Here is a 22,640-nt window from a genome sequence, read left to right as displayed (position 1 = left end):
TGCAGGTTATATTTGCTGGACTGTTGGTACAAGAGACTTCTTCTTTTTAAATGATAATACTATCCACTATCTTACTCAATGAAAATATAGTTCAATAAAAGTGAGCTATAGTTGGTGTAAACCGGAGAGAGCACAGGATATAAACTTTATGTGCAAGGAATTATAAGAAATTACATTAATAATTTTATGTGCTGGGGGCCTTGTGCCCTAATAAAAGAAGCAGATAGGTATTGAATATGTTTTGAGGCATCATTCTGATGCTGACACTCGAGCTCACTAAAAGGGAAACTCTGCTGTCAGGTTGGTTTCCATGCTTAATTGCTAGTGTTCTGTACAGCTCTCCATGTGAGCACTTTCCTGACAAATTCTTGCAGTTCTCCCTGTGGGAGGAAGGCATTGACAAAACTATACTACAGAAGGATGTGTTTGGAAGTAAATAGCTAATTCTATATTGGGATCTATGCTTAAGCATGCTATATCTGTTTTAAGTTGTCTGCCAAACATATTCCGGCTCCGCGCTGCAATTACAGGGGAAGCCCTGATTGCCTTGAGTAATACTTTTGCTTGGAAAATAATTCCGTGCACTTGTTTTTTCCCATCTAATTATACAGCAATTATAGAGCAATTATAGCTCAAATCATTGACGATAAATCTGTCATAATATACTACGACTAACATTTTATTTAAAATTGGCTTTCTTAAAGTGTCCTTTAAGAACATTATAAATGATCATCAAAATTTCAACTCACAATCATATAATTTCAAATTTCAGGTCATCAAACAGCACACTTCAGTGATCTGGGTCCTACGAAATTACCCGTATTGCCACCAAATTGTGCTACTAATGATACAATTGTTCACATTGGAAGATCTAAGACATCTGCAACATTGGCATTTTGATATAAAGTATACCCTCATCTTACTGCTGATAATTTTAAAGCACTGTGGATAAAAATCAATGATTTAAAAAATATATCAAAGAATTGAGTTGTTTTTATTTAAAATGAATTAAAAAAAATAAAATGCTTTTGAGGAAAAAACTATCTAAACATAGTTTTCTATTTAAGATACAGTTTAGTCCAAAGGTTATTAATCTTGAAATAGGGATTAATTTTTAATTATGTAGCATGAGGCTGTATATCCATGCAATTTTTAAGGTTTTTGGTAAATGAATTCCATTAATCCATTTACAATGTCATGCTCTTCCAGAGGTTTCTGTAAGATCATTTTGGGCAGTTTTTCTAAGATATTATCACAGATGCTTGGTTTTGCAGTCCTCAAAAATGTGAATTTGTTTCTGGGGAGATAACTTGCCTCTTCTCCACAGCAAAAAATGTTTTAAAATAAACCTACTGACTTGAGAAAAAGATCTTTATCCCATTGTTCTTTTGAAAATCTATGTGCACAGAATCAACCCCTTACCCCTTGTGCTAAGTTTCAAGAAGTTTAATTAATAGACGATTGTTTGGAGTGGAATAGATCTGCACAAGGAGCTAAGTGTGAGGCAGGAGGGGCAGGCAGTAAAAATGAAAGTGAAATATTTTGAGCAGAAAACCTTATGAGTCTTGGGATCTTTGTGCATAGAGCCCGAGGTTCATCATAATAATCTCTCCCTGGAGGAGAAAACCTATAATGGCAGCAGGCTATAAACAAGTGTAGAAAACCATGATTTAAATCTAGCCTTACTGATTTAAATCAAATACACCCTGTTTTGAAACAAAACTGCTTATTAATTCAGCTAAAGCAAACACATTTAAAACCACCAATTTAATCTGGAGGGTTAAAAATGAGTTTAACTCTCTCTCTCATTGAAACAAATTTTATTTTTATACTGTTCTTCAGCCAAGAATTCACTTTCAAAACAGCTTGTAGCAATTAAACATACAGATGTAAATAAAAACCAATAAAAGCTACTTAGGGGCATTCTTAGGGAGAACCAGGCTCAGATCTTTTTCTGGCTTCAGGAATGGCAGCTAGTAACTGAGAGGAGGCTGATCGCAGCCTGGAACTGCATCCAGGCATGATCCAGGGTGCCTGGCTGTTGCCCCTTTTACCACTGCCCATAGGAATTAGTGGGACAGAGATGGTGAAATGCTTAAACCCTATAGATTTCATTACTTTCATGCCTTATCCATCATTTCATTACTTTGTAGTATACTAAACTCAATTTCACATGGTGACTGTTCCTGATGAAGGTGCTCCCATGTGGCAAAGGTCCTGAGGTCAGCAGCTCTTATATCCTACAATTCCACCATCTCGCCTACAGGATTCATTAAAACATGTATAATGGATCGTTATGTGTAGGGTTGCCAATTACGGGTTGGGAAATACCTGGAGATTTTTGGGGCAGAGCCTGGGAGGGACTTCAATGCCTTAGATTGCAGTTGCTAAAGCGGCCATTTTCTCCAGGTGAGCTGATCTCTGTTGGCTGGAGATCAGTTGTAATAGCAGGAGATCTCCAGCTAGTTCCTGAAGGTTGGCAGCCCTAATTATATATCATCAGGCGATGTACCCCAAAATGCCTTTACACAATATCCTGACTTGCTATATACATTTGGTGGACATAATTCTTGTATACACACTCTCCAACTCAATAGGTGAAAAAAGAGAATTATAATGCTATATCACACAACAGTTTTGACAATTAGAAAAGAATACCACCATCATCATAAAAACAACCAGCTACAGCTGGTGTGGTAAAATAATCTCATCATAACCGTATCATATCATAAAGTAGCATATGAATCGGCCCCAAATAACATCAGATAATGATGTTACAGATTTATAATTTTGTGCAATCCTATGTCTGAAACTTGACTCTTTAGCACCATGGATTTTGGGGTAACACTCCAAAGCTGTAATCCGAGTTTTAACAGGTGTGTACTAGAGTTCCGTTGTATATCCAAATTTCCTGCTTTTGCAATAGCATCCCCACGCACAGCAATATTATAGATTGCAACATTATGCTGCCCCGGCAGGCACACCATGAGTTTTGTTGCTAGGAATTTCATATATGATTCAGAGTAACCACAGTGCTCTGGCACAAATTTTATGAGCTGGAAAACAATAACAACCCTAAATGCAATGAAAATTTGCACACATTACTCACTGAAACCATTAATGACCTAACTCCATCATGCCATCAGATAAACGGGGAATGGCGATGGCACATACAACCCCAGTGTCTGAATAAGGTAAGTAAATGACGGATTATCTATGATAGTTGAGCGTGCAAAGTAGGGCTGTCAATTCGGTTCGGCCCGAACTGAAAATCAGCCGAATTTCCCTTGATTCGGCGGTTTTTAGTTCGGACGGATCCGAACTCAAAACTGGCGGGCAACCGGGGGGGCCGAATTCAGCGAGTTCGGGAGTTCGGCGAATAAATTCGGCCAATTCGGCCGTCAGTAAGCAGCATAACCGTCAGTAAGCAGCATTCTCCTCCCCCGGCCAATCGGTGGCCAAGCTGGGTCTTCTTCTGGCCAATCAGTCAGGATTGAGTGCTGGAGGAATCAGCTGATGTGCGGCCGGCCGGGGAAAGAGAGAGAGAGAGGGAAATCCTCATGTGTGTGTGAGGGGGTGCTTGTGCACATTCGCTCCTTTCCGTGGCTGCAGGGGGCGCATTTTTTGGGGTACCGACCCCAAACTTTCAGGGGATATTCAGACAGGTTTTTTTAAGAGACCACCCAAGTTTTGTAAACATTGGGTCAGGGGGTCCCGAGATATGGGCTCCCCCCCTTTTTTCTTTCCATGGCTGCAGAGGGCGCATTTTTGGGTGTGCCGACCCCAAACTTTCAGCGGAGCATCAGACTAGGCTTCTTAAGATACTCCCCAAGTTTTGTAAACTTTGGGTCAGGGGCCCCCGAGATATGGGCTCCACCCCTTTTTCCTCTCCCCCCTTTTCCATTTTCGTGGCTGCAGGGGGCGCTTTTTTGGGGGTTCAGCCCCCAAACTTTTGTCATAGCTTCAGAGAATCCCTCTTAAGAGACCACCCAAGTTTTGTAAAGATGGGTTCAGTGGGGGCTGAAATATTGGCTCCCCCCTTTTCTCTTTCCATGGCTGCAGGGGGCGCATTTTTGGGTGTGCCGATCCCAGACTTTCGGCGGAGCTTCAGTCAAGGCTTTTTAAGAGACCACCCAAGTTTTGTAAACATTGGGTCAGGGCCCCCCGAGATATGGGCTTTCCCCTTTCCCCTATTGGGATGAATGGATCACCCTCGAGAGATGCATACATATGGATCTTATATTGGATACAAATGGAATCATATTGGATTACCCAGCCTCCCAGCCGCTCCTGCTGGAACAGAAGACAGCCACAGTAAGACCCCTTTGGGGGCTTTAATCTATATTTTTTCTTTTCTGTGTGTGTGTGTGTGGGGAAAGCAGAGTCTGTGTGTGTGTGTGGGGAGGGAGCAGTTTCTGTGGGGGGGGGGGAAGCCAAAGGGGGCTTTTGCCGGTTCTGCCTGGGGTGTGTGTTCCCCCTCCAGTCTCTCTCTCCCTGGTTTGAGGGGGGGCTTCATTTTTATTCTTCAGGTTTTTCCTCATTCATAAGATCAGTTAGGTTATTGATGCTTGCTCAAAACTGGTTTTCAAATGGTGACTTAAAGAATGCATTTGCCTGGTCCCAAGTCCAATGCAAAAGGAGACATTCCACCCCCTCCTGCTCATTATGCATAGCTAGCTGCCTCTGTCCCTTTCCATGGTATGCAAACTCCCAGGTGTCAGGTGTTGCTATGCACTGTTGCAAAGGTTTTGCATTGCGTGCTTGTGTTGCTTTGCAGTTGTATTGTTTTGCAAAATTCTTCACACCTGCCCCGCCCTTTGCATATTTGCAAAGGGGTTGCTCTGCAGTTGTGTTGCTTTGCAAAGTTCTTAGCACCTGCCCCGCCCTTGCTCTCATCAGCTGTTTGTCGGGCCGGGAGCTTTGTGCGTGGGCGGCAAGCTCTGCGGAGAGATCCACATTAAGGGTGGGGGGGACCCCTTTCAGGGCCCATATCTCAGCCCCCCCTGACCCAATCTTTACAAAACTCGGGGAGTCTTTCAATATACGTCCTTTGAAGCTCTGCTGAAAGTTTGGGACCTCTAAGCCCAAAAATGCCCCCCCCCCGAGCCGCGGAAAGGCGCGGTTGTGTTTTTAATGGCTTTATTCGGCCGAATTTTTTTCCCGAACTTTGAATTCCCGCCGAATTGAACGGATCCGAAGTGGGGGAGTTCGGACTTCGGCACGTACCGAACCCACAAGGGCCAAATTCGGCCGAATCCGAACTGTACCGAATTTTTTTTTTTTTGACAGCCCTAGTGCAAAGTACTTTCAATGGAAATTGTGCAGTTTATCATTGCAAATTACCAGAGTGGCTGTTCCTAGAGAAGGGCAGAGTTCATAGTGCTTTGCAAGGTTATATCCTGTTTTAATGTAGTCCTCTTTGAAGATCATTCTTCAGGTGGTATTAGCTCTTTTATGGGAGATGAACAGCAAGCTGCCAATCTATGCCCTTGCCAAATATTTTGAAAATCTTATGAAGTTAGCTTGACTTCACGGGAACGTATGCCCACTAACACATAAGGAAGTCTTGAGCATTCAAAATACCATGCCGGTCCCAGCATTTCCCAGGCACTTGCTAGATGAGGCGCACTGTTTCCCAAATTAAAACTGGAGCCACACATCATTCTTAAATCAAACAAGGTTTACTTTTAGAATATGTAAAAGTAAGAACTACCATTTGCCATCATGGGAGCTCGACTGCCACAGTTCTGCATGATATGGGCATGCCTGAGGGTTGTCAGCTCCAGCTCGAGAAATTCCTGGAGATTTGCAGGTGATGCCTGGGAAGGGCAGAGTTTGGGGAAGGGAGGGGGCTTGATGAGGATGTGATTCTACAGAGTCCATCCTCTGAAGCTGTCCATTCCTCCAGGGGAACTGACCTCTGGAGTCTGGAGAGCAGCTGGAATTCTGGGAGCACTCTAGACCCCACCTGGAGGTTGGCAATCCTCACATGCCTCCTAACTAGAGGGTTATAAGAACAAAGCTGGGAAGCAACTGTGTCCTCTGAAAGCAGGTAAATTGCATCTCCACATTGGGAAGGATCCAATCACACATGCTGCATTATGTGGCAGAATTACCCACCATGAATGCTCATTAGAAGAGGGAGAGGCCTGTTCATTGAATCACAGCTGACAATGGAGCTGTATTTTGGACAGTTATTTAAAGGTAATGTGGTGAACTGGATTGGGTTGAAATATCCACTCTTGGTCCTTGGTCTATAGTCCATGGGTCACAGCCTGAGACTTTAAGTGAGCTGGGCCTGCAGGTCCTGGACTAGCTTCTGATGTGGTGTGCTGTACTGTTGGCGTTTGTGTTGGTCAGAAGAGAGAAACCAAAATGATCAGGGGACTAGAGCAACTGCACTATGAAGAATGGTTAAAACACTTAGGGCTGTTTAGCTTGGAAAGAAGGCAGTTAAGGGGATGACGCGGAAGCCAAGCGGATTAGCAGTCTTGTCCAGGATACCCATCAGAAAGTCCACGACCACATAGAAAAAGTGTAGTTTATTTTACAGTGCAGAAATATATACAGATACTCCTTTCACACTCTCCGCTCATAACATCCCGCATACAACTGTGGTTTCACTTCAATATATACACCTGGTGGTTGCAGCCACCAATCACAGTAGATATCCAATTATCCTGGCATTGCTACTGCATTGCATCAGCCACCTGGCTATAGCTGGATCAGGCCAGCTTTCTCTAGCTCCCCAGGTACTTTCCAGGCTGATTACATCACCCTTAGATCTCACTGATCTATCCTGCACCTGTCAAACTAACTGACAGACTTGTAATCTTGACAGGGGAGACATGATAGAGGTCTATAAAATTATGCACGGTATAGAGAGAGTGGATTCAAATCCACGTGGGTTTTTTGGGCTCCAGAGTTTGGGACCACTGTTTTCAATGGGGAACTTATATGAGGGTCTGGGGCAGCTTTGTAAAGATAATGGTATCAAATTTGCACAGAACACACTCCTCCCTCTAATTTAGACCCCCAAGTTTCAAGCAGATTGAAAAAAATGGGTTTGATTTTACCGACCCCCAAAGTATGTGACTCTCTGCACAGCCACACTTCTCTCTCCTGATTCCTAAAATGGCGGTCAAACAATAGCTTGGCAGGGTAGCCCCAGCTGACCACAGCATTAAAAAAACCCACTGTCTGCTTTAATCCCATTTTCCTACTTCTACAGTGACTGCGTGACAAAGAAATTTACTTTTGCACTAAAAACTACATTTGCCATCCTTCCTTGTTGTGGTCTGTTTGTTTCTTTTCACAAAGTGAAAGTGGCTTCCTTCATAGAACTCTCCTGCCATTCCTTCCCATTGGTCTGCCATTATTTCCTATGGGAAACTTTTCGGGGGGTGGGCTAGAGTGGCTGTTTTTTTTAACCAAATGACACCAAAATCACAGCAGAGAGGGCGCTGCCTGTCTACTAAAGAACCCCCAAGTTTGAAGTGAATTGGGCCAAGGGTTTGAATTCTGTGGGGCCCTGAACAAGCTGTCCCCAGCTCTTCCCACCCCCCAGACATAGTACTTGCAAAGAACGAAAGGGCTCCACACACCCCTCATGTAAAGAGAACAGCAGCTCTTTGTAGGTTGTCTCTAAAGGTGATTGGCTGGGAGTGCTCGGTGCTCCTCCCTTGCAAGGATCTGATTGGAAGGTAGAAATGCCATTACCCAGGAAATCAGTAAAATCAAACAAAAACACAAGCGCATGCTGTTTTGCTGGTATGTATCTGAACTAAAACAACAACAACCAGATTGCTTGGGGAGGGGTGTTTGTTATACCAACAACCCTAGACTTGTATTACCATTCATGGAAATCACTGTACCAACCAAAGCAGCATTTTTGTGTGTGTGTGTGTGTATATATATCTTTGGTTAGGCAATTTTGTTATGCACACCCCAGTAGCAAAGCTATTCATTTTTTTTGGGGGGGGGGGAAGATCCTCTTAGATGTTTTCATACACCAATACTCATATAGAAGACATTTACAAGTGACCTGAGTATCCTTGTGCATTGGTAACCTGCAATTCAATTCTGAATATATATTTCTATTTTAAGATCTGCATTACAAACAACCAGTCCTGCTGGTCAACTGAATAATGTGTCCAGGCTTGGGCAAATTATCATATGACCAGAAGCATCTCAAGTATCTTTTTTTTCTTTTTTGAAGGCCATCTGCACTGCTTTGTGGGTGACATATCCGTCAGCTTAGATGATTTGATTTTCAGAAAAGTGGTATCTAGAGGTAGGCTTTACTAAATTAGCATGAATTATCTTATTATAAGTGTGTTTTCTCTGTGGCCATTTACTCCAGTGTCTCTTTTTATTCATGAACGTGTTGGGAAGTGAATGATCATTTTTCATCATACAAGAAAAACTGGCTGCCTGAAGAATGGCGTAAAAATAATTCAAAAGACTGAAGCTATCCACTCTACAAAACAGCACATTGAAACTGGTGCATTATATGCAATGAAACAAACCTCTTGCAAAAATACCAAGTTTTGAGACTTTACCATTTGCAGAAGGGAAAAAGAAGAGATTATTTGGAAGAAAGTACATTTGTCGTTGCATTGGAAATCCTAAATTTATAGCATCAGAGCCTAAATAATCAGGAAGAACTTGTTGTTTTTTTCCACCTTTCAAGCTTGGCAGTTGATGGCACTGAGGCTGCCCTTATATTTTTTAATAACTCTTTTGATTGAGATTTAATTATAAATATAACGAAGGAATTTTTTTTTTAAAAAAACCCATCCATTAACACTAATTGCAAAACTATTATAAGTGCTTTGCCTCTCCCAGTTTGAGGACACAACATCAAAGTCCATAGTCTAAAAACTGCTTCACTAATGGATACTGCTTTTTCTGAACATCTAGATATTCAAGGACTTGAATAAAAAGACAACACAAACGTCAGCATTCCTGATGGATTCAGATGTAGCTATTTGCTTAGTCCTTTTTTGTGAGATCTTTTTATACCATGCTATGTGAGCATCTAGATTATTCCAGCCAGTCAGGAGAAGGTGAACATACATTAAATTTAGATAGATCGGAAAATGTGCCTAAAAATTAGAAGCATCCGACAAGTTCTTGCATGTAGTTTTGTACCAAGATATCTGATTTGCAGTAGAGAACAGATATTTTTAGTATCTTGCATATTCGAATGATGAGATGAAAAGTATGGCAACCAGTGACCAAACATCAAGTTATGTAAAGCAGGAGGCATCTCCTAGGTGTAATATATAACTCTAGTGTCAGTTTTTAAAAGGTGGCAAATCTGTTAAAAACTCAGTGGGGACGTTAAAACAGGTGTGAAGAATTTATGTGTGGGGGATATTGGTACAAAAATAGTTGGAATTCTTGACTGTATATTAGTCAACTCAATCAAAGGGGATGAAGATAGTCTTGTTTTAGAAAACAGTCACTTTTAAAGGGTTTTAATGGCTCAGATTTCACAGGCAGCAACACTTGACTTACATGTAAAACTGCAAAAACACTGATGTCTTACCTGTTTGCTGTTTATTAGACAAGAGGTTTGCTTCTTTAACCTACATGTCAACATTTCACCTTGGGCTCCAAAAATTAAAACCACAACCCAAAAAGTTTTTTTTCCTCTACAGAGAGACTGTTACAGGAAAAGATTCCAATTTTAAAAAATAAAATAAAAATAAAAACAAACAGGAGGTGTCTGGCACCTGAAAACTCTTAAGTACATTGTAACTTAAGCTTTCCTTGACAAAAGCCCTCTTCATCATATACATGCTGTAGATTCTTAGGACACGGTTATTGACTGGAACATTGACTGACTGACTGACTTCATTTATACCCTGCCTTTCACTCCAATAGAATCCCAAAGTGGGTTACATTCATCTCCTCTCTTCCATTTTATCCCATAAAAATCCTGTGAGCTGGTTTGGCTGACAGTATGTGACTGGCTCAGGGTCCCCCAGCAAGCACGTGGGAATGTGAACCTGGGATTCACAGACCCCGTTACAACACTCTTACCACTGCACCACACTGGCTGTATAATTCTGAACTGAGCCATAGAGTGTGTGGAGTTAGGAACAGGTATGGGGGATTTCTCTGAAAGTAGTCCCAAATTTGCCCCCTCAAAACCTGCAATATTAAAAAAAATGCATCAGGGTTTATAACTCCCCTAAATAATGGAAGCCCTGACCTGGATGGCCCAGGCTAGCCTGATCTCGTCAGATCTCGGAAGCTAAGAAGGGTTAGCCCTGGTTAGTATTTGGATGGGAGATCACCAAGGGATACCAGGGTTGCTGTGCAGAGGAAGGAACCGGCAAACCACCTCTGTTAGTCTCTTGCCATGAAAACCGTAGGGACAGCAATAATTTGAAATTTACTTTAAAAAAAAAAACCCTCAGTAAAGTATAATTGCCCTGACTTGGATAGCCCAGGCTAGCCTGATCTCGTCAGATCTCAGACGCTAAGCAGGGTCGGCCCTGGTTAGTATTTGGATGGGAGACTACCAAGGAATACCAGGGTTGCTGCGCAGAGGAAGGCACTGGCAAACCACCTCTGTTAGTCTCTTGCCATGAAAACCCCCAAAAGGGGTCGCCATAAGTCAGCTGTGACTTGACGGCACTTTACACACACACACACACACACAAATAATGGAAACAACATCTGTAGCTTTAAGAAAAGAATTCCTACTCAGTTGCCATTTTTAAAGTTGTTAGGCAACCACAATGATACTGCTGAGTCTTCCAAGCCTTTGTCTCTATAAAGCAAAGTGGGGTGGGGGGCAGGAGTGGACTTAAGAGTTCCTTACCATGCAAGTGGGCCTGGCCCAGAGGTTGGCATTGCACAACTGTGCCATAGTTTTCCTAGGTAGAGTCTGCTGTGGGAGGATGAAAAGCTGAAGACAGAGACAGGTACAGGTAGGTTAGAAACAAGAGAGACTATGACGATTTTCAGGGAGAGCAGGAATCAGGAAGAGAGGCTAAGATGGCTTTCAGGGAGAAAAAGAGGCTTTCAGGGAGAGAAAGAGGAAATAGTGGGGGAGGGGGAATTGAGATGCCCTTCTTGCAAATTCTTGCAGGTTCCCACTTGTGTATTGTAATAGCCAAGTTGGCCAAATCTGAGGATACTTAAATACAGAGAGCACACCTATGAACAGACAAGACAGAAATTACTACAAACCTGAAAAACACTCCAGGTTTTCAGAAAAATCTGAAATCTAATTTTTTTTTTTACATTGATGGGTTTTAAAAAACCAAAATGATTAAAGGAGCACCTATAGCTTTAAGAAACAGGTTCCCTCAGTGTCCGTTGCTAGGCAACCACAACAAACATGGTTTCTGTCAGTAAAAAGCAGGGGGAGGGCCTTTTTCAGGGTTATTTTGGCCTTTGAGGATGGACTTATTGGGGCCAGGTGCAGCAGCAATCACCAGGCCACTTGCTACCACCCAACTTGGGGGTACTTGCTACTGTTCAACAGCAGCCTCCACACAAATAAGTATAGTGTTGTGGTTAGACTAGGACATCAAATTCCGATTCTAACAGGGTGACCTTTGGCCAGTTCCACATTCTCAGCCTAATTTACCTCACAGGCAGGGGGAAATGTCAGAGCCTGGCCAAGCCCCACACGAGGTGAGACAGAGTGCAGCACCCAGCTGAGCCACACACAAGGCTAGTGGAGTCCATCACCTGTGCAAAGCGAGGCAGATGGTGCCCAGCCAAGCCCCATGCGAGATGAGGCAGACTGTGGCATATGGCCCAGCCAAGCCCTGCTTGAGCCAAGGGAGACAGCAGTGCCCTGCATAGCCAAGTCCCATGTGAGATGAGGCCGATGGTGGTGCCTAGCCTTGCTGAGCCCCCTGTAAGGGGCACAGTTTTTCTGGCTAGAGAGGGCCTGGGGTAGGGAAGGATGGAAAATTGAAGATGGGAATGACAGAAGGAGGCAGGAAAGGGAGAGAGGGTATTGGGGCTTTCAAGGAAGGAAAAGAGGAAATAGTGGGAAGAGGGATTTACCCAGCAGGTCCTTGCGGGTTCCCACTTGTATACTACAAAAGGTTGGTGCAATTGTAAATCAGCCTTCCACCCCACCAATCAATTCAGAAACTGAACACAATATGTTTAAAATGGGACACCTCTCTTTCACACATACATACTAAGGATTGGGGGAGGGGGAATTCCAGTGAGGTAGAAACATTAGTCTATTCCAGCATAAACAAGAGTTTTTGTCACCTTAAAGACTGAACGTTTATTAGATCAAAAGTTTTCATGAGATTGACCCCCTTTTTAAAAGAAGCAGACTACAAATCCAGTGGACCCAAGCCCAAGAAAACCTATGCAACAATATGCATGTAGTCTTTAAGGAGCCAGAGGATTCTTTCAAGAAAAGGCGAGAAGCTGAAAAATACTTCAAGTAGCACTCCTGATTTTGGTCTACCTTGCCTATCCCACTGAGAATTCTAGCAGTAAGTAATAAGGAACTGTTGGGGATCAATGGTCTTGGCTTTGTTAAGTGCTGCTGAGCGGGTGCCAAAAATCAAACAAACACAACGTTTTCTGTGTTGTTTTCCCCCCCCCTTTTTTCTTGTTCGTTATTCAGTTGGCTGTTTTTCTTTTGTCATTTTCTAACTTACATTCATTTTTACCTATTACAGAATAATGAACCCCAAACATGATACTCTGGTTGAACAAATAACACAGCATGAGTTTAAAAGAAGGAGTTTATAAAAATACACACATGTGTATACATACACACACGCACGCACACACAGTACAAGCCTGGTTAATAATTACTGTTTGTTTTAGCATCTGTAGTGTGTGCTTTGGTTTACCAATAGGATAATCCATTTTTTGCCTTTCTCTGTGATGGAGGGGACCACAATTGGGCCAGGGGTGGGGGTCTTGTCTTGGAACAAGAAATTGGCTTGTATGACTTTGCAGTTTTATCATGTAATTACAGAAGTTGGGTTGCTGAATTTGACCCAGTACAAGTATAGCCTGATCTTGTCTGATCTCAGAAGCTAAGTGGAGTTGGTATATCGATGGGAGACCACCAAAGAAGACTCTGCAGAGGAAGGCAATGGCAAACCACCTGTGCTTCTCCCTTGCCTTGAAAGCCCCTAGCTGGGGTTACCATAAGTCAGCTGTGACTTGATGGCACTTTACACACATACACACATTTTAAAGCTTAATTCCACCCCCACACCCCCATATTTAAATGAACAGTTTTCTAGCTGGTACTCCAGGTCTTACAGACTTCTATGGCCAAATGGGCATAGAAAAGTTTGGAAATAAAACAGAATTAAGCATACAATCCTTGGTATTCTTGCTTGAAAATCGGTCTGATCGAATTCCGTGGGATTTACTTCCAAATAAACATTTATTTAGTATATTCTTACCCTGCCCTTTCGGCAAGGAACCATTTTATATAATTACAGCAACCCTGTGAGAAAGACTAGGCTGAGACAAACTGACCCAAGGTCACCCAGACAGCTTCACAGCAGAGCAGGGATTTGATTCTGGGTCTCTTGAAGCCTAGCGGGTCTTATCACTGCACCACCCTGGGTCATGTTTACACTACTCTGACTCTCCACTGCATTATATTAACATGCTTAGAATTGGAGTGCAAGCCCATCCCATGGGACAGAACAGTCTAGAGAGACCTTTCGCAAGAAAGCAACTGACTTGGCAGGCTTGCAAGCCCATGCTTTGTTGGGGGTGGGAAGTTAAAGATAAAAAAAACCTTTCTAGAAGCTTCCCCACCAGTTGATCATTACTAAAGGGCGTGTGCCCTTTACCTGTCCAAGCTTGCAGAGACTCCAGTTCCAAATGTCTATTTTATGCTTTTCATAGAATCATAGAGTTGGAAGGGACCACCGGGGTCATCTAGTCCAGCCCCCTGCACAAGGCAGGAAATTCACAGCTATCTCCCCCACACACCCCTAGTGTCCAGAAGATGGCCAAGATGCCCTCCCTCTCATGAACTGCCTAAGGTCATAGAATCAGCATTGCTGACAGATGGCCATCTAGCCTCTGCTTAAAAACCTCCAGGGAAGGAGAGCTTACCGCCTCCCGAGGAATTACCACCTCCTGAGGAAAGTGGTAATTTTCGGATACTATCCCCCCACTCCCATTTTCGACCCTGGAGGCTGGCCTGTAGAGCTGAGAAGGGTGCTGTGGGCGAGGAATTTGAATTCTACCTATGCTCAGATCCCCCCCCCCCATCTTCGTATTAGTACTTTGCATGCTCCCAAGCTGGCCCTCGCCTTGAAAACAAGCGTGCTCGTGGGGATAACGAGGGAAACATTGCTCTTCCTTCTATCCCCCCCCCCACCACCGTTTGAACCCTGGCGCTGCATGGAAAGGTTGCTGCTTGGCCCCGATTCAGGCGCGCTCTGGGGCGCGCTGCCTCCCGCCCAGCGCCCAGCGGCGCCTGCAGCTGGCGGGCACAGCCGGCGGGTGGGCAGGCAGGAGCCGAAGAGCCGCCCGCAGCTGGTGGGGAAGGGGGGGCGGGGGGGGCGTGAGCGCGCGCGCGCCCGCCCGCCCCAGCTGTGCTCGCGGCTCTCCAGGCAGGGCGCTCTCCCGGGCTGGGCTCGAGTCAGCTGGAGCGGCGGGGGCCAAAGTAGCATCCGCCCCCCCCCCCGCCCGAAAGTCCCCCCCCGCGCTCCTCCTCCTCCTCCTCCTCCGCCTGCCTTCCCCGCTCCGCCTCCGGCCCCGGCGCTGGCACTTTCTTCGCGGCTCATCCTTTCCCGGGCAAACTTTGATGGAGCATTTCGCACCGCGCTGGAAAGATGCCTGTGATGAAAGGATTACTGGCCCCGCAAAACACCTTCCTGGACACCATCGCCACTCGGTTCGATGGCACGCGTAAGTCCCGCCCGGCTCCTTGCGCTGGGCACGGGGAGAGGGGCAGGGGCATGTGTGGGTCTGGGGGGTCCCGTTGTTCCAGGGGACCCTCCCTTCCTCCCCCGTGCTTGTATGTGGCGGAGAAGCAGGGGATCCTTGGGCGGATCCAACTTCGCTTCTCCCCTTACCCCCTTGTCCCTTGGGAACATTTCGGCTTTCTACTTCTCCCGGGGATTCTCGGATGGGCTTGGCCCACCTTAGCAGCTTTGGGTATTAAATCAACCGGGCGGGGGGGGGGGTTAACAAAGAAAAAGAAACTTCTGCGGTCGAGGCTGATTTCTCACCTCCTCTTTGGATACGTGAATGGGTTTTTAGATGTAACCTGCCTGGCAAGGGAGGGTGGGGTGGCAGGGAGAGAGACAAGCAGACTTCATTCTCGGAATACGGCTTTGATTTTTTTTTTAAAAAAGAAATCTCTTTAAAAGCTTAATTCTTATAAACCAGCTTTTGTATTGGCTAGACATCTGTTGTCAGAGGTTACTGAACGAAGACTGTATTTTGTCCAATTAATGAATGGGTTTGTTACGGGAGGAGAGGGTAGACGTTCAGGACCCTGGACAGAGCCACTCATTCTTTATCCTGGAGTCAGAATACTAGCCATTTCCTTTGAAGGTTTGCTTATGTGCCTAATGGCCTGTTCTTAACATATCAGCTGTTCCTATAGTTTTTACCGGCTAGGAGATATTTCCTTTCCTGCACAGAAATAACCTTACTGCTGCTTCAGTGAATCCCTTGTGACGTATTGAACTCATACAGTAAGGTGTGTATATAGGTGACCAAGGGCACATACAGACAGACAGTCGGAAAAGGTATTGAACTTTATATTGGTGAACATTTTGAAAATTGTTGAAATCTAGTCTGATATGTAGGGACAGCACTAATTTGAAATTTACTTTTAAAAAAAATCAGTAAAGTATAATTGCCCTGACCTGGATGGCCCAGGCTAGCCTGATCTCGTCAGATCTCAGAAGCTAAGCAGGGTCGGCCCTGGTTAGTATTTGGATGGGAGACCACCAAGGAATACCAGGGTTGCTGCGCAGAGGAAGGCACTGGCAAACCACCTCTGTTAGTCTCTTGCCATGAAAACCCCCAAAAGGGGTCACCATAAGTCGGCTGCGACTTGACGGCACTTTACACACACAAAGTATAATTCAATATATGTTTATTTGCAGTAGAAAACTTTGGGTTTCCTAGGAGGCTGCCCTGTTTGCTTTTGGAGACAACCATCCTGGCTCAGTTCTTTTAGAACATTGGAAATGCTTTTATTAGTAGTATTATTATTATGGGCATTCTTCTGAAGTTCACAGTCAAAGTGAGAAATTGATGCAGCGGTCATATTCATGATGTCAGTTCTCTACACCTTCAAAAATCAAATTGTAATGAATGAAAAAGCCACATTAGACTGCGTGCTTCATATGAAGCTACTCTTTAGGTTTTGATCTTGACATCTGTGTTTCCATCCTATTCAGTCTGGAGAATTTCTGAACTCATACCCAGGTGCTTCATGGCAGGAGCTGGTGCATGCAGACAGAATACAGCAGGATTTTTAAGGCCAATAATAGCATGTGCTACTTCTTGCATTCATAGGCAGGCTGGTGTTCAAGTGTATATTTTTCACAAAGGAAGAAAGAAGTCTTCAAAAGCAGACTAAAATAGATTGCTGCAGTAAATAAGTTTACACCTCTACAGGTAAAGAAATACACGTACCTTTGAGCTCTTTGTGGGGCTACTCAGGGAAGAATTTTGGGTTTACACTACAACCAATCCAAGCTGACATATATGTGAGCAAGACAGAGCTAAACTGGGAGGTAAACATTTTAGTCAGTTTATGCTACTAATTTCTCTTTCTAATATGAGTTTAAATTTTATAAATTACCTTTGAATACGGAGCATGAGGCAGTCAACAATATGTACTTGTAAATCCCATTGATTTCAATGACAGCAAGCATGTAGCTCCCACGCTGCCATCAGTGGGATTTAGAAATGCTTAGTTTGGGGTTGGATTGTGTCCATAATTTTTAGCACAGTACAAGTTACATAAACTAGTCCGTCCTTATTGATGTTGCAGCACTATAAGTGTTCAGCACACATTTTGATGTGGTAATGTTGGGTGTAGTTAACAGAGCTCCTTTTATTTTAACCATTTGGGGAGGATATATTATGTTGTCATCAGTAAGACTCTAATCCAGCAATACATCTTTAATCCGGTGGAGAATTAATTCTAATTCTGGGCTACAGTGAATGAAAGGCTTCCTGATCATGTTGAAAATATTATGATTTGTATGGTGCTTTTAAACAGCATCAGTATTGGAGTTTAGTTGTTATAGTTCATTTCAGCTTTAACAATGGAACTCTTTTTGAAATAGCAGAGGATCTTGAGTCTCCTCATGAAAATGTGAGTTCAGTCTTTACTCCCTTCCATGATGTTCTTGGAAGCTACTCTTATTGACTGCAGTGGAACAAATTTGCTAAATCAGACCAAAGGTCTTTTCTTCAACAATGGCCAGTCTGGTGGTCCAGGGAAAGTATAAAGCAGAACAGGACAATGACAATCCCATGTTTAATGACCTTAGTCCAAAGTTATCAGAGGTGTACTGCCTCTCAACATTGATACCCTGTTAATTCTACTCTGACCATCCATCAACAGATTGGAGTTGGGGGTGGTTGTCACCCACTTTGAATGAATTGATTTGTCTTTGATTGGTTATTGTTTCAAACTGGCCTCTCTTTGTAACACCTCTGTACTCAGTCCAATCTTTTTATTGCTTCCCGTAACTTCATTCACCTTATGAAGTAAGGTCTAATCTGCACAAAATTATGATGAATAAATATTGTTAGTCTTTAAAGTGCCACCAGATTAGTGTTTAATTTCATAGGATCACATTTCCTGATTCAGAATTTTCTTCATGGTTCACATGGCAGCCATAGGTTCACTAATAGTATTTGATGTAGTATGTTTTGTGTAAGTTACTGAACAGTTCTATGAATGAACAGCAATTCATTCTTCTGGATCTTATAATTTTAGAAGTTGGGGACAATAAGTCTCTTGTATGAAAAAGGAACAAAAGTCCAGCTATAATCATGTTCTTTATTAAATGCCCTAATCACACAGATCATTAAAGAGGAGGAATAAGTAGTATTCCAATCACTAGCATCTGCTATGTGTGATAAATTGTTTCCCTAAAATGTTGATGATAAATGCTCATGGGTACACGAACAGTGCCAACTAAAATATTAAATTGCAAAGATTATTTTGAACTGGTTGGCTGCACTTGAGATAAGGTATCACAATAAAGCCCATAATTTTAATTAAGGCAACCCTACATGGGATTTGATACACAAATTAGAAGATCCCATCCATTGTTCTAACTATCAGCCAACAAAAGCAAAGAGGATACTAGCTCAAAAGAGGAATTATGAAGAGGAATTATTGAAGAAATGACCAACAGATTGGTTTAGATGTCATCCTTTTAGAGATCTGCTACATTTGCCTAAATACTATCTATTACTGGCTTTTTCAGTGAACGTAAATACCTTTAAAGTGTTTGTACAATGTAATACCCATAATTTTACTTGTAAATAAATGCTGTTGATTCTAATGGATCTTTAATCTAATGGATCTTTAATCTAAGAAAGTGCACTCAAGATTACAAACTGAACTGTAATACGGTGCATATATATTTGTAAGGAAGTTCCCTTGGAATCAACTCAGCTTATGTCTAAGTAAAAAAAATATGAAGATAGAGCATCAGGGCCTCAAGACTACCATTTTTAAATGTTTGTAATGGCAAAAGGCTGTTGTGGTTTCTGATGTTTGGGAAGTCCTGGCCTCTCCTCAAACAAGGATCTCAGATTCAGAGGGAAGGTGATTTAACTGGTGTTACAACCTACTTCACCCTCAGTTTTTCAGGGGAACCCTCCCTGGTCCCTAGTCTACGCGGCCCTAAATAACTCTTTGCAGGCCACATGTGATTCCTGATCGTGCCATGCTCATGAGATGGGTGTTGTTATAGGGAGGGGAATTTCTTTTCCAAAGTTCATTTTTATGCATACAATAATTGAGTCCTCTTATTCTCTTTTTCCTCTTTTAAAAAGAGGAATTTCTCTTTCATTTGTCTTTGTGAAGAAATCAGTACTTTCTTTTGTAACTTCAGCCCTTGCAGATATTTTATGTTGCACATCACAGAGTGGTGTTCTAGGAAGAGGACAGGACAGTTTGAGAAGATATTGCCTGCTCCCGAGCATATACAGAGTGAAATTGTGAAATGTTGTGGAACCCTCATTTTCACCCCCCCTTCTTCAAATTGTTCTTCAATCAAAACAAAATTGTTTAGAAACTGACTCCAAAATAAATGGATGGTAGGATTTCAGGGAGAAATTGGTCAAAGAGGAATTCCAAGAATTTCTCGTAACAATGCTACAAGAGACCGCGATGCTTTCCCCACTAGAAAGATGTGTTCCTAATACAATGGTCATCAGGCTATGGATTGTATCTGCCCCTGTGCTTCCCATGTGCCTGTTAACTATTGCTATGGTGACTTATACCTCAGTGCCAGCCATCTTGTCTTTTCAAGTCATGATCAAGCAACTCAGCTCACTATCTCTCTTGGTTCCTCTGCCCCCATCCTGTGTGTCTAATTTCTCAAAATAGGTAGAATAATATTTGAGTTCCATTTATCAAAGCCCCTTTAGTTGCTGATTAGAAGTTGGCATGAAAGGAGTCATTTGTCACTGAAAGATAGACTGGCAGTTTGAAATCTAATGAATGCTTCCTTCATAAAGCTTGTGTAATGAAAAATCAATGTACATTTGAAATCCTTTGCAATTTTCTACTACAAATATTTGAACTTTTTTGGGGGGAACCATATTACTAAAAGCAGGAGGAAATCAGGGGCACATCCAAATGTAACACAAGCTAATTAAGAATTATAAAAGCAATATCATGACAGTGATGTACTTGGGAAATCCAATAACTGCTGTTTATGTGAATCCTTAATTCCCAGTTCATTCTGGTGTTCTCCAAGTGTAGAAGTGTCTTTTTCCATTGGGAACTAATAAAGAAATCAAGTGTAAAAACTGAAGTAGGTGGGAATGCAGCCCCAAACCAAATACTTGTATTCTTTTCAAATAGGGGTGTCAGAATGATGACTAAGGATACAATTACTTTTGTTCGCGTATACTTATTTTTAGAATTTTATTTCACCTTTTTCCTATTTAGAGCGAACACAACAAAGCTAGTGAAATCCATGAAATATCACAAGGTAATATAACTATACACTAAAAATCAGAATAACATCAAGACCAACCTAGTACTAATTCTTTAAAAATAATTCTCCAAACCCTACATCATTAAATTAAGTCACAAATAGACAAACATTTTCATGAATTTTTCAGTGAGTAAAGGGTGAGGATTTGGTAGACTTCCCTAGAAATGGAATTCTATAACTGCGGCAGGACACACCAATTAAGAAGTCTCCATTCTGTTGTACGAGATTTCAGTGCTTAGAGCTGGACTCCTCTGTACATCGAAACAGACAATATAATTCTTTTTAAGAAGTGCTCCTTGGGTACCCTGTAAAGTTTTATAATAATCTTGAATCCAGATGTAAACAGTCAGGTGATGCAGTAAAAGTATCATACCTATATGTTTTCAAAGATATGTCCCCAATAAGAGTCAGCCATATTGCAGTGGATTCAGCTTTTGAATAGTTTTCCATGGCAGTGTTACGTACAGCACATTGGAGGTTACTTAACAAGAAGAAGCTTCAGTACCGCTTCACACTTAAAATTAGCATGTGCTGGTGCTCAATTTTAGCCTGTAATCATGTTGGCCTTGGATGCACTTCCTCCTGTTCCTAGATATATGGAAGTGGCTATAGTATGTGGTGGGGGTCTTGTTCTCAGCATATGCTCAAGGACACCCTGTTATTACTTCCAGGACTGAGAGTAGGCTTTAGAGGCATTAGAGAGCCACCTTGGACTACGAGGAAAGGTGGGATATAAATGTTGTAATAAATTAAGTAATCTATTTATCAAGATGCAGTCTAGCAGGCACCTCCCAAGTGGTGTCCCATCATAATGTAGCTAGAGAAGGCAGGCAAGCAAACGGTGGCAGCTTCTCCTAATTGACTTGACTGAAATGACCGGTAGGAACAACCACCACCACCAATAACTGGCAGGGAGGAAGGACCATTGCTGGTATGAAAAACCACTGTTACTGCTGTTCCTTCTGGCCTTCACTGTTCTTTTCAGAAGTTGCACCAACAGTGGACAGTGACATGTAAGAGTCACTGCTGCCCAATCTCTGCTCTCATCATAAGGGGGGGGGGAGAGGAGGAGCCACTGCCTCTCTTTTGAATGAATGGATGAATAAGTGAACTGGATAAGTGACTATGGCAAAACTAACATCCTTTATACATAAAAGACCACTTCAGAATTTCAGAATTTCAGGGATAAGGTAACATCGTTTTTAATTATATAGTTGAAAATTAAGAATAAAATTAAATCAAAACAGAAGAAGGAAGATTTAGGTAATACCTGTTCTACAACAAATATGTTATTAGATGTATTGAGTAATGTAACTCAAAAAGAAATGAACTACTAAAATGTAAATTTAAAAAGTAAGCTCCACATAAATTGTTTGGATATGATTGCTTATATTTTATGTTTATATGTTTTGTGTATTGAAATAATTTTAGTGCTCTGAACACACCACAGTCTTTATTGTTTCTGTCCTTCACCCAATCCAAGAAAAGAATAAAAAGACATCAGATGCATTATAGACTCTGGCTTCTAGCAGACAGTACATTGATTTGGCAAGGTTGAATACAGCTACCCTGACAATGTGGAGAGAACAAAAGCCAAATTTCAAGGCCCAGAATGTTTGATATACAGATTATGCCTAGCTACGATTGAGCACATGGGAAGAATGGAAAACACGGGCTTGTCTACTTTGATAAGAAATTGGTTCCCTAGTCAACAGCTACAGCTGTCATGACTTCTGGTGATTAGTAGCGAAGAAGAGTCCTAGATGCTGAAGGGCAAACTGTGACAGTCACTCTCTTAAAATGATCTCACGGTAACAATGAAGTGATGCAAGGCTGAAATAGAAACAGGTTGTGGTTGTGGTTGTCCTGTATGGTTGTCACCCTGCCAGCTGTAGACCTTAAATAGGCCACTTGGTAGTTTAGAAATAATGGAGTATATTTAATATTTCCTGTTCCATTGAAGAGGTCAGTGCACAAGAAAGCAAGGAAAAAAGGATTAGCAGATGGGACTTTTAAATTCCACTATTTTGTTAGCATCAGCATTGCGTCAATAGTGTATGGCAATGTTCTTGCATTACCAAGCTTATAGTATGCATCTTCCATCACAGCCAAATGCACCACTGGCTACATGGAGCCACCCTTTTGGAGTTTTGGCACTGGGCCCTGCATAGTGCCCAGATCCAGTGAGAGGGATGGATTTCATATTTTGACATCTCCATTTTGTCCTTTTTGAGCCACAGCACAAATGGACCTCCGGCTTAAGCAATCACCCCACATTTGTTCATTTTGGTGCTGCCTTTTTACACAATCTGGCTCACAACAAGTGACCAATCTCAGTCTCTTTCTGCAGTTCCTGTGGTGGCCACTCCCTGCTCCGTCCTCTGTTTTCTACTCCTGGGGTCATTATCCCCACACTCAGTCTCCGACTCTTCGTTATCTCATTTC

The 22,640-nt window shown here is 42.5% G+C and overlaps 1 protein-coding gene across 1 annotated transcript in view; it reads left to right on the top strand.

The window, feature by feature from the left end:
- Positions 1-14,806: 14,806 nt before the first annotated feature.
- The window catches only part of KCNH8 (potassium voltage-gated channel subfamily H member 8), a 220,835-nt gene continuing 213,001 nt past the window's right edge, over positions 14,807-22,640 (top strand). The window contains exon 1 of the mRNA XM_056857318.1: positions 14,807-14,889. Coding sequence (XP_056713296.1) covers positions 14,814-14,889 — 76 coding nt within the window. The 5' untranslated portion in view covers positions 14,807-14,813. The remainder of the gene's footprint in view (positions 14,890-22,640) is intronic.

The sequence above is a fragment of the Euleptes europaea genome, chromosome 11, assembly GCF_029931775.1.
Source record: "Euleptes europaea isolate rEulEur1 chromosome 11, rEulEur1.hap1, whole genome shotgun sequence".
Taxonomy (NCBI): Eukaryota; Metazoa; Chordata; class Lepidosauria; order Squamata; family Sphaerodactylidae; genus Euleptes; species Euleptes europaea.
Note: the sequence above shows the minus strand (reverse complement) of the source record. Positions and strands in the feature narration are given on the sequence as shown.